The following is a 12,340-nucleotide window of genomic DNA, read 5'->3' on the forward strand; positions in this document are numbered from 1 at the left end:
CAGAGGATCAGCCAAACCCTCCCTGAGCTCTGGCAGCCTTGGGGCTGTGCCCACTGCCCTGGGGAGCCTGGGCAGTGCCCAAGCAGCCTCTGGGGGAAGAACCTTTGGCTGAGATCCAACCTGAGCCTGCCCTGACACATAGAAGGGTGTTTTGGTTTGGGTTTTTTGTTTGTTTTACAGAAAAAAAACCCACGCTGTTTGTTTTTTACAGTCATCTTTCCTATTAAAACAGCAGCTTGAGACTCCCTCTAAAGCTAAACAAGGATCAAAATGCACTTCCTGAAAAAGCAGCAGCTCCAGGAAGGCTCCCATGCACTTCACCATGTCCAAAATCCTCCTGGCACCCAGGCCAAACAAAAAGAAAAACCTCCATCCCAGCAGGGATCGTTTCAAGAATCTACAAGCAACCACAAAAAGCAAACGTTAATATTGGGCTGTAAATCCTAATAACCACAGGAAACATTCCCATGAAGAATTTGCTTCTATTTTCAGTTTATTTCATTTCTTTCCCTCTACCTAAACACATGGAATGACTAAAGCATCAGGAGCACCACTGCAAATCTCACACACAGACACTGCCAGTGTCTCTCCCACTCCACTTTTCCTGGAGGCACTAAAGAGCCTGGGCTGTGTCTGTGTTTTATGCAAGGCTGAGCACTGATGGGATGGAATCAGGGCTGGCTCACAGCACAAGCTGTGACTTTAAAAAGCAACTATTACTGAGCACCTTTTATCAAGGTATCTGCAAGCAGGCAACTACAAGGGCTTACACACCTCGACAACACAACCCAACCCAGCTAAATTTAGCCCAGATTCAATGCCAGGGCTAAAATAAAACCATTGCTTAAGCAATATTCACTTTATCTACAGCAAGGGAAATTTGTTTGAAGGTGAATCAAGAGGTTACAACAGCCTGAAGAGATGCTGCTCAAAGGCAAACTCTGTTATGCAAGTGCAGTGTCAAAAAACAGCTTTCTCTGATCCACTAACACTTGTTTTCCTTCTCTTCGGGCTAATTGTGCCCTCAGGGATAATCTTGAAAAGGACTTTTTACAAGAGCTTGTACTGCCAGGACAAGGGGGAATGGCTTCAAACTCAGAGGGCAGGGTTAGATGGGATATTGGGAAGGAGGGTGGGGAGGCCCTGGCACAGGTTGCCCAGAGAAGGTGCCCCAGCCCTGGAAGTGTCCAAGGCCAGGTTGGAGCAACCTGGGCTAGTGGAAGGTGTCCCTGCCCATGGCAGGGGGTGGAACTGGGTGATCTTTAATGTCCCTTCCAACCCAAACCACTCTGTGATTCCACCCCCAAAGCAACCAGTTGCTGCTCAATAAATCAGATTCTCTTTTGACTCCACTGCACTTGTTATCTGTGGAGGGAATGATGCTGAGGGAAGGAGGGAGTTGGTTTATTTTTATAGCCACAAAAACCTCTCTTGGTTTGTTATTGGCAGGAAAAACGTTACATGACACAAAAAAGAAACAACTTTTCTTCTTCACTGCTGAGTGACCATTACAGAATTGGGTGAGCAGCAGAGGAGAAGAGGGCTGGGAGGGGCAGCTGGAACTACAAGGAGACAGACACAATAGTTTTAAGCCTTTGAAAATGCAGATTTGAAACAGCAGCTCCTACTGGTTGATCCAATACTGGCATTACCCAGAATGCCAAAGGAAGGGAGAAATATGGACCCACTAGTCAGGATAATGAATTCCTGTCCCTGGAGCACCACGAGGAAACCACAACTCCCCGGGGAGCCTTCCTTTGTGTCAAAAAAACTCTGGGAGGAAGGTGACCTTCCATTTGCCAAACGGCCACTTCTTACAAAAGCAAAGTTTCATTCACGCCCCAAAAGCAAACCAACAGTGACTGGGTGAGACAAACAGCCCTACAACCCTACAAATACCACCCAGGGCCAGCACAGAGCCCTGCACCCCAACAAAGGCAGGGCAGGGTGCCAAAAACCACAGATACCAGAGCCCACCCGGGGTCCTGTGTCCCAAAAGCAACAATCACACGGGGCATGGGGAGAACTTCAGAGCTCGGCTCTCAGGGACCACAAGGGCCTGCTCAGAAGCACCAGGAGAGATGCCCAGGGCAGAGGTGGAGTCACCAGCCCTGGAAGTGTTCAAAATCACGTGGATGTGGCACTTGAGGACGTGGGTTAGTGGTGAACGTGGTGGTGGCACTGGGTGGGTGGTTGGACTTGACCATCTGAAAGACCTTTTCCAACCTTAATGATTCCATAATATTGATTTAGCAACAGAACTGAGCACGCTCTCTCCTAAGAGGTAAAAGAAATTAGACTAAACTGCCTTCAGTCTCCACCTGAGTAGCAAGGGGAAGCTCCATCACCTTTCCAGGGCTCAGTCTGGCTCCTCTCATGCTTGCCCTTTGCTTTAAAAAAGTCATGGAATTCCTTCCAACTGTTCTCCAGAGCTCACTGACCTAATCATCTGGTGGATGGTTAGTTTAAAATTAGTTTGAACTCATTCCTGAAATACGTTTCAGTAACAAAATCAGAGTTTGAAACTGAAATAAAAGCAGGGGACTAAAGGGAAAACAGAGGTGCAAAGCTGATCTTGAAATATTCTCTGAGGAGCCTCCACTCTGGGAGCTGGAGGCACGTGGGACCATCAGCATCACTCCCAGGCTGATGCTTTAAACCCTGGGAACTCCAAGTTGGCCATGAGCCAGCAGTGTGTCCTGGGGCCAGGAGGGACAATGGGATCCTGGGGAGCATTGGGAAGAGCACTGGAACAGGTCAGGGAGGGATCCTGCCCCTCTGCCCAGTCCTGGGGAGGCACATCTGCAGGGCTGGGCCCAGCTCTGGCTCCTCAGCACAGCAGGGCCAGGGAGCTCCTGGAGCAGGGCCAGGAGGCCACAGAGGTGATGTGGGGTCTGGAGCCTCTCTCTGATGAACAGAGACTGAGGGAGCTGGGCCTTGTCTAGAGAAGAGAAGGCTGAGCAGGGATCTCATCAATCCATACAAATATCTCCATGGCAGGAGCCAAGAGGATGGTGCCAAACTCTCCTCAGTGGTGCCCAGTGACAGGACAAGGAGTGATGTCCATAAACCAAACCACAAGTTCCACCTCAACATGAGGAAGAACTTCTTCCCATGGAGGTGGCAGAGCACTGGAACAGCTGCCCAGGGAGGCTGTGGAGTCTCCCTCTCTGGAGACATTCCAAACCCACCTGGCTGTGTTCCTGTGTCACCTGCTCCAGGTGACCCTGCCTGGGCAGGGGGTTGGACTGGATGATCTCCAGAGATCCCTTCCAACCCCAACTATCCTGTGTTCTGTGGTCTTTGTCCTGCCATGACTGAGGCTCCAGAGCAGCCTCTGTCACACAAAGAACACCCCCTTCCTCTGCTCTGGTCAAAGTCCACCCCCAAACCCCCCAGTCCTGTCCCCCCCCAGGTGCAGCCTCACCTTGTTTCGTGAGCGCGTCCCTCAGGGCCGGCGTTATCATCTCCCTCTTCTCCTCCTCCTTCCTCCCAGGGTTCTCTCTCCTTCCAACATCTCCTTCCTGGAGCTCATGTTCTCTCTGTTCAAAGACAGTGAATTACAACCATTTACATTCCAGCATCACACTTGAAACACTGTGGCACAGTTCAGTTAAACCAGTGGCAAGTGCCCACACAGCAATTCCTGCTTTGGTGTAGTCCTGCATTTTATCCCTTTTCCCTTCAGACTCTGGCCCTTTGGTAATTTAGGACAGTAAATCTGAAAGAAAAACCCCACAACACACTGGATTTTTTTCTGCTAACACAGCAATGACATTCTCAAGGATGTTTTAACAAACAGGGCGTTAAATCCCATCCAAGAGCGAGAGGGACTCCCAGATTTAAGCCCCAGTGTTCCATGGCTGCACAACCACCCCTTATCTCCACAAGGAGTGACACATATTTGGGAGAGGAACCCACACCACTCCAGTGACAGCCCAGGAGTTCACAGAGCAAAATTTGTGCTCTCCACAAGCCCCCTGAGGCAGCACCCACGGGCATCACCAAAATTCAGCCACCAGCAAAGACCCTGCAAGGAAAGGCTGTTCCCTGCCCCACAGCCAACTCCAGCAGCATCCCATGGAAGTCTGGCTTCCAGTTGAGCCCTTGGAGCTCACTAAAAACCAAAGGCAAGGAATATTAGGTATTAGGATATGGTTCCAAGCAGGAGAAGTAAACCCTGGCACGTCAAAAGTGGTGAATCCCCCACTGAGTGTCACTTCTGAGACTTTCTGGGTATTTATTGTCTCATGTCTGCACAAAGAAGCATCAAAGTGTAAATAATGACTTGGATATTTCATGCAACTTGTAATCTGTCAGCTCTTTATGGCTTTTATTACGGGAGTTATGGATAAACAACAAACAAAACCAAGCAGAGGACATTTTGTCTGCACAAAACTGAGGGTATTTCACAGCCAAGGCTCTTTTGTGCCAAAGGCATCAAGAAGTTCATAGAAACGCTTCCAGTTTTTGAGTCTGCCCACCAACTGTCAGCATCACTAAGGAAACCAGTGCTCCTGACTTGCCAGACTGTTCTTCCCAAGCAGGGAAAGGAATCTGGCTGCTCCTGGATGTAAACAGGTTTATTTTGTACCTGAGAAAATAAAAGGTGCCTCCGAAAAAAAATCCGAAGTAGCAATAAAAACCCACACACACAGACCCAGAGGTTAAAGGACAAAACAGTTCCTGATAAGCACTGGAGAAGGAAGCAGGAGGGTAAAATACTTAGGGACAGAGATTATTGCCTTCCTTACTCATTTTGGATAAAACTGGGCTCGCAGGCTCAGAGATGTTGTGCAGGAAGATCTTTTCCAACAACCACAACATGGTCCTTCCAGAAGGAGAAAGCTGTGTCCATCTTCTGCTTCCTCACACTCAGTTTGCTGAGCTTCCAGGAGGGAATTCCTTGGGTTTTATAACACATCCAAACACCCCTCAAAGGCTACATCTAATAATTACCTGTCATTTGGTGGGTTTACAAGCTCATTTCTTGAGCCTTGATCTTCATTTATCAGCAAGACTCTCCAAGAGTAAAATATTAATATTGCTGGGAAAGCCTCATGCATAAGGAAGGAAGGAGATGGAAGATGAAGATTTTATCTATTAAGTGTTAAATAAAGAGTTTCTCCTGCCAAAAGTCATCATTTAAGCCAGAATCAGGCCCAAGGAAAGGCTCTGCCTTAGACTGAGCACCCTGGGCTAGTGGAAGGTGTCCCTGCCCATGGCAGGGGGTGGGACTGGATGAGCTTTAAGGTCCCTTCCAACCCCAACCATTCCATGATTCTGAGATTTGGGAGCCACTCAAAATGCTCAGAAGGATTCAAACATGGACATGTGCCCTGTAATCTCATGCCAGGCCAATTCTCCCAGAACTAACCCTACATCAGGGAGCACATCATAACATTTAAAATGCAGCAAATTGATTTGATTCCAAATGAGACATCCCACCCAAGACACTCTCCAGATATGGAAGGAGTCTTTCTGCATTTAAAGTATTTGCATTTCTACCTCCCTGTCACTGCAGGGCCTGAAAAAGGCACCTAAAATCCCATTCTGGCAGAGCAGAAATACAGTTCACTAATCATTTTTCCCCTCCCAGAGATGATCATAATTTTCCCTCCCCACACCCTGATGTCAAAGCCTGTAAACAAAACAATCCTGTGTTTTTCCCTGAGCTGCAATCCCTGACTCGTTCCCTTTGGCAAGTGATGGGCTTCAGATACTCCTTGTGTGGGAAACGGGAATTCCCAGCCCAGGGATTTGTATTCATTTGCTTAATAAACCTTTCATATCTGTTATTTAGGGTTGGAGCGAAGAGAACAAAAGTTAACTTTGCACAGAGCAAACTTCTCCAGTTGTGGTGATTTAGCAGAGAGCCCTGAAGTAAATCCAAGGCAAATTCCTGCCTTTCCATAACAAATCAAGCAAGCAGTGACAAGAGCCAGCTTTTCAGGCCCCTTTTTTCACTGCCAGAAAAATGAAGAGTCATCCCCTGGTGTGTATTCCCAAAGAACAGAACCTACAGATGAGAAACCTATGGATACACTCGGATTCCCTGGAATCAGGACTCAGCAGAGCTGGAGAGGGGGAGTTGAGCTTGATTTGAATAAAAGCAGTTGAACCTCAGATAGAGGTGAAGGAAAGGAGGAATCTCTTCCCTTTTCCTGCCATCCAGGCAGAGCAGCACAGTATCACCCTGGTTTCTATTTTGTTACATCAAATATCCTGCAAATTAATATTGCAGGGGGGAGAAAAATAAAAAAAGGTACCTAAACTCCATGTAAAGGCTGAGAAAGTTGGGGCTGTTCAGCCTGGAGAAGAGAAGGTTGTGTGGAGACCTCACAGCACCTTCCAGGAGCTGAAGGGGCTCCAAGGCAGCCAGGAAGGGACTCTGCATCAGGAACTGCAGTGACAGGACAAGGAGAACGGGTTCAAACTCAAAGAGGGGAAATTTAGGTTGGGTATTGGGAAGGAATTGTTCCCTGGGAGGGTGGGGAGGCCCTGGCACAGGTTGCCCAGAGAAGCTGTGGCTGCCCCTGGATCCCTGCAAGTGTCCAAGGCCAGGTTGGATGGGGTTTGGAGCAACGTGGGCTAGTGGAAGGTGTCCCTGCCCATGGCAGGGGTGGAACAAGATGGTCCCTTCCAACCCAAACACATTCTATATGATTCCCTAAATTAACTTAATTTAGCACTTTCAGCCTCATGGCTCTATTGTTGATTTGCCATGGCTGAAAAAACAAAGTTCCCCCAGAAGCTTTTACTCTGAGAAGAAAAATGACACCCAGAATACCCCAATTTTGACTAAATTTCTTTCCTGCTTAACCTCCCAGTGATCAGACAAGAGGGAACCCTTGGCCTTGCCATGATTTACAGCCTCATCCATCTAAAGGCTCCAGGATCTTTTAGCAAATGAAAGGCACAAGCATTAGGAAAACAGTGATACATCAGGGGCTGGAGCCAGGACTAACGGAACCAGAGCTGAGGGAAAACACTGGCAGGGCTCTCAGGAAAAGGCTGCCTGGCAGCAGGAAGGATTAGCAAAAGTTTCCCTGGGGAGCTGTTAAATGAAGTACTAAAGTTCATGAATTACATGACTGAAGAGTTAAAGTTCACAGCAAGCAAAGCTCCAGGGGCAGGAGGACAGCCAGGAATGCTGACAGCTTTTCCTCTCCCTGAGGCTCATCTGTCAGGGATGGCAAGAGCCACGTGGGGATTTGGGAAGTTGATGAGACATCAGGCTGCCCACAGGAATGGCACTTGTTTCCCAAAAAAACAACCTTCCTGTAAGGCTAAAACACATGGAAAAGAAGGGCCAGGGAGCAGGCTTCCACAGGGATACTGTGGAGCACAAGGAGATCTCACTGCAGTCACAATGTCGTGGGCAGGGGCAGAGGAGGGGCAGGGACTGAGCTCTGCTCTGGGGGGACCAGGGACAGCAGCCAGGGAATGGCTGGAGCTGTGTCAGGGCAGGCTCAGGTTGGATCTCAGGCAAAGGTTCTTCCCCCAGAGGCTGGTTGGGCACTGCCCAGGCTCCCCAGGGCAGTGGGCACAGCCCCAAGGCTGCCAGAGCTCAGGGAGGGTTTGGCTGATCCTCTGGGGCACAGGGGGTGACTCTTGGGGCTGGGCCTGTGCAGGGCTGAGGGTTGGACTGATGATCCTTGGGGGTCCCTTCCAGCTCAGCACATCCTGGGATTCTCTGAGAGGAGCAGAGGTGCTCTGTGGACTGTCCTGCTCCAGGTTCAGAGCTCTGGCTGTCACAGCCCAGCTGCCACAGGCACAGACAGAGCTGCAGCTCACTCAGCCCGTGGATAAACACCCTGTCAGTCCCACAGCCACCCCGCTCTCCCTGCTGTCACTCACAGCAGAAAGGGCTTGGAGCCTTCACAGGGAGATGAATGCTGGAAACTTGGCCTGAGTGAGCTGTGAACCAGCAAACAGCCCAACAGCAAGAAAATCTTATTAAAAAGAGCTGCCAGAGTCAACACAATCCCAGGCTACATCCCCACACCACCACTGCTGCCCAGTGAAGCACAAGAGCCTGAACCAAAGTGAAGAGCTGAGAGATGGAACAGGGCAATCCATCACCTTGCCAGGACTGAAATACGAGGTGGCTTGGCCAGAAGTAAAAATCATGGCCTGTGCTGTCAAGAAGTGGCCCTTAAACCATAGAATCATCCCAGAATGGTTTGGGTTGGAAGAGACTGTAAAGACCATCCAGTTCCACCCCCTGCCATGGGCAGGGACACCTTCCACTAGCCCTGGTTGCTCCAAGCCCTGTCCAATCCAACCTTGGACACTCCCAGGGATGGGGCAGCCACAGCTTCTCTGGGCAACCTGTGCCAGGGCCTCCCCACCCTCCCAGGGAACAATTTCTTCCCAGTATCCCATCTAACCCTGCCCTCTGGCAGTGGGATGCCATTCCCCCTTGTCCTGCCACTCTAGGCCCTTGGAAATAGTCTCTCCCCATCTTACTTGTAGGGTCCCTTCAAAATGGGGAAAGTCCTTGAGAAGTTCTGACTGATAGCAAAAAAATTAGAAAAAAAACCAACCCCAGAAGCCAAGATTTCTCCCTGCTGGGGTAGAAACCTTTGGGAATATTCAGAGAGGAAGTGGAAGGAAGCTCCATCCACATCTCACTCCCTACGTAGGGCAGGGTAACAGAAAGTTTCCTTACCTCCTGCTACCCTCCTTCTGTAGGGCACCCCTTCTGTAGGGCACCCCTTCTGTAGGGCACCCCTTCTGTAGGGCACCCCTTCTGTAGGGCACCCCTTCTGTAGGGCACCCCTTCTGTAGGGCACCCCTTCTGTAGGGCACCCCTTCTGTAGGGCACCCCTTCTGTAGGGCACCAGAAGGTCCCTGGTGTTACTCTGAGGCAGCAGATCCCAGCTGCCACCCAAAGAGAGGATGTTTGAACAGACCTGCAGCTCTGTCCCCACAGAGGGAATCTTCCATTTTCTCTTTGTTTGAGAAGTCAGTGCTGAGATTTTTTGGACAAATCCAGCATCATTTTAAATCCCAAACTCATGCAGACAAGCAGTGACAGAAGCTTATGCTGCCATCCAAGTGAATCAGTCTGAAAGGACACTGTGCATCTTCCACGAAAAGCAGAAGGATAAATAATCCCACAATGTCCAACACTGCAGGTTTAACATCAGACAAAATCCTCAAGGGCAAGAAAAAAACCTCCCAGCTCACAACTTTAAAATCCCTCTGCAGGGTTACAGGGGGGTTTCAGATGGCTCTGCTGTAGGGCAGGTTTTACAAGGTGTCATTAAACCACAGCTCCATTTCACACTCAGCTCCCAGAGCCTGTCAGTGTCTGTTTGATTTGGGAAACTTCCTCAGACACACCATAAAGAAGATTGATTTTCAAAGGAACCCAAAGAGTCAAAACTAAAAATGTGTCTGTGTCCACCCAAAAGTGACTTCTTAGACTTGAAAACTGAGCCATATATTTTAATTTTATTCCTTTCTTCTCTGCTATAAAAATCAGAACTAAGACCCAGGTAACAGGATTTAACAAGAGTCCCAAACTGCCCAACTTAAAACCAGTAAGATTTTCCATTCCAGTCTCTTCTGCTCTCTCACACCCAAAGCAGGTAGCACACACTCTTACCATATTTTGGAGATTTTCCTTAAAATGGTTCTGTAAAAGACTCCTCTTCTCCACCATTTCTTTTCCTGACAGTTTAGGACTAAAAGAGCTTTTCACTTCAATACCAAGTTTTCAAGTGGTCAAAACCACTTGGGATGGTTTGGGCTGGAAGGAAACTTAAAGCTCATCTCATTCCACCCCTGCCATGGGCAGGGACACCTTCCACTATCACAGGTTGCTCCAACCTGGCCTTGGACACTTCCAGAGGTCCAGAGGCAGCCACAGCTTCTCTGGGCAACCTGTGCCAGGGCCTCCCCACCCTCCCAGGGAACAATTCCTTCCCAATACCCAACCTAAATTTCCCCTCTTTGAGTTTGAACCTCTTCTCCTTGTCCTGTCACTGCAGTTCCTGATGCAGAGTCCCTTCCTGGCTGCCTTGGAGCCCCTTCAGCTCCTGGAAGGTGCTGTGAGGTCACCACACAACCTTCCCTCCCCCAGGCTGAACAGCCCCAACTTTCTCAGCCTTGGCATGGAGTTCAGGTACCTTTTTTTGGGTTGGAAGGGACCTTGAAGGTCATCTCATTCCACCCCTGCCATGGGCAGGGACACCTTCCACTAACCCAGGTTGCTCCAACCTGGCCTTGGACACTTCCAGGGATGGGGTAGCCACAGTTTCTCTGGGCAACCTGTGCCAGGGCCTCCCCACCCTCACAGGGAACAATTCCTTCCCAATATCCCCTCTAAACCACTGGGAAGCCATTCCCCCTTGTCCTGTCCCTCCATCCCTTGTCCCCAGTCCCTCTCCAGCTCTCCTGGAGCCCCTTTAGGCCCTGCAAGGGGCTCTCAGGTCTCCCTGGAGCCTTCTCTTCTCCAGCTGAACCCCCCCAGCTCTCTCAGCATGGCTCAGAGCAGAGGGGGCTCTGCTGCATGGAATTGTGGAATTCTGCTCAACTCTGTCACTGGACTGGCAAGAACCTTAAAAAACACACAGGAAAACAAAGACACCTGAGAAATGGAGCACCAAAGTGGTGGGAAATGCTGAGTAGAGGGGCTGGGGGGGCTGCAGGGCCAGTGCTGGTCACCTCCAACAATGGATGTGGTCAAGAAAAGGCTGCAAATAAAGAGGAAGCCAAACACTCAAGGGGCACTTCAGTCTGCCAGCATTTTTTATATCTCTCAGCTCTGCTTCACCAACCAATTACTGATTAATTTACAACCCACTAAAGAACAACACAGGATATGGGATCTACCCTCAGGGCAAGCAGTTTTCATTCAGAGATCTCAAATCCACTTACAAAGGAAGCCACTATCACACCACGCTCAGAACATCCAGCCAGAGGTTACCTTTAAAGTTATTTTAGGGCTTTTTTCCCTTCTTTTTTTTCCCCCTTGGGCACTCACAAGCCTTACTCAGAAAAAGCAAACCTCAAGATCTCTTGTAATGTTGTTTAGGAATTACAATTCTTTCCAATAGCCAGAGAATAAAGATTTGAACAGAGGAAAGGAGAAGGGTGAAGTGTCCCTGTGACGAATCCAGATTTCATGCTGGAAGTGGTCCCTAAGAAGTTAAATTCTGGTTTTTCTAAAGCTTATTTTAAAATGTAAACTGAATTCTGAGCCAGAGCAGCACAGGTCAAAATCCAGAGACTGAGCTGCTGCAGAGAAGGGCTCACTTGTCACAAAGGAATCTTCCACCCATTGAAAGTTTTTGGAGAGGCTCTAAATGTGCACATCCACTTGAACTGACAGTGAAGCACCCACACTTTGTTCCATTTGGTTAAAATATGGCTGATGATTCTTTCACAATCTAAAAAGTTTCTACCTGCAGCACCAAGTTGGTCTGTAAACCTTGTGCCTTAAATCCCTTAATGCCCCCTTCCAAGCACACCCCAGGCAGCTTCAGCAGGAGTTCCTTCACCCCACATTTGGTCTTCCACAGCTGCCACACACTCCAAGGGCTCTTAGGGAGCATTGGAAGAGGTGGGATTTACAGTCACAGTGGTGGGACAGGGCTGACTTGTTAGGGAACAGTGCCAAAGGGGATCAGGAAAGCTCTCCTGGGGCAAATGGACACAGAAACTACTTGAACACACTCTGGGAGGAGATTTTGGCTCCTAAAAACTCAGTCTTGGTCTCTTAAATACACCCCCTCTCTATCTATACTGCAAATGAGACTGTCAGCATCATTAACCTTTTTGTTTCAGAACAAAACAGCATTAATCTCAAAATTGTGTCAACAAAACATGCCCATTTGATTACTTCCCAGCCCATCACAAAGAAGGAATTAGGGTATTATTATTGCTGTTACTCATGGCTGAAGTTTATAAATGTGAAGGTTAATAAAGTCATTCCATTCCCTGGGAATGAGTCTTGATTGTGATAACTAGAGAGACAGATCAATCTCCCAGTTGGGGGAGATAATCTGCAGCAAGAACTGGTGTCCCTGTGATTAATAACATCTTACAGGCCACAAACACACCCTTTAGAGTTCACTTTCATCTGATAAATACATCCAGGGGAGCAACTTTGGAGGACAGGGAAAGTGTGGCCCAACTGTAAAACTCAAAAGTCTACCTAGTTCTTAAATCCACCAAGAACCACCACCACATATTATAGGATTTGGTGCACTAAGGGTGGGATTTAGTGTTGTAGCAGCTGGCATTTAACATATTTGAATGTATTACCAATATACACCCGACCTTGGGGCAAATATCTGTGCTCAGATTCCATGTGGAGGAGGCACCA

At 48.7% G+C, this 12,340-nt stretch overlaps 1 protein-coding gene across 1 annotated transcript in view; it reads right to left on the reverse strand.

The window, feature by feature from the left end:
* LOC116796783 (S-adenosyl-L-methionine-dependent tRNA 4-demethylwyosine synthase TYW1-like) overlaps positions 1–12,340 on the reverse strand; it is a 101,997-nt gene that overhangs the window by 77,572 nt on the left and 12,085 nt on the right. Inside the window, 1 exon segment of the mRNA XM_032707686.1 lies at positions 3,428–3,542. Within this exon segment, the coding sequence (XP_032563577.1) occupies positions 3,428–3,542 (115 nt within the window).

The sequence above is a fragment of the Chiroxiphia lanceolata genome, chromosome 20, assembly GCF_009829145.1.
Source record: "Chiroxiphia lanceolata isolate bChiLan1 chromosome 20, bChiLan1.pri, whole genome shotgun sequence".
NCBI lineage: Eukaryota > Metazoa > Chordata > Aves > Passeriformes > Pipridae > Chiroxiphia > Chiroxiphia lanceolata.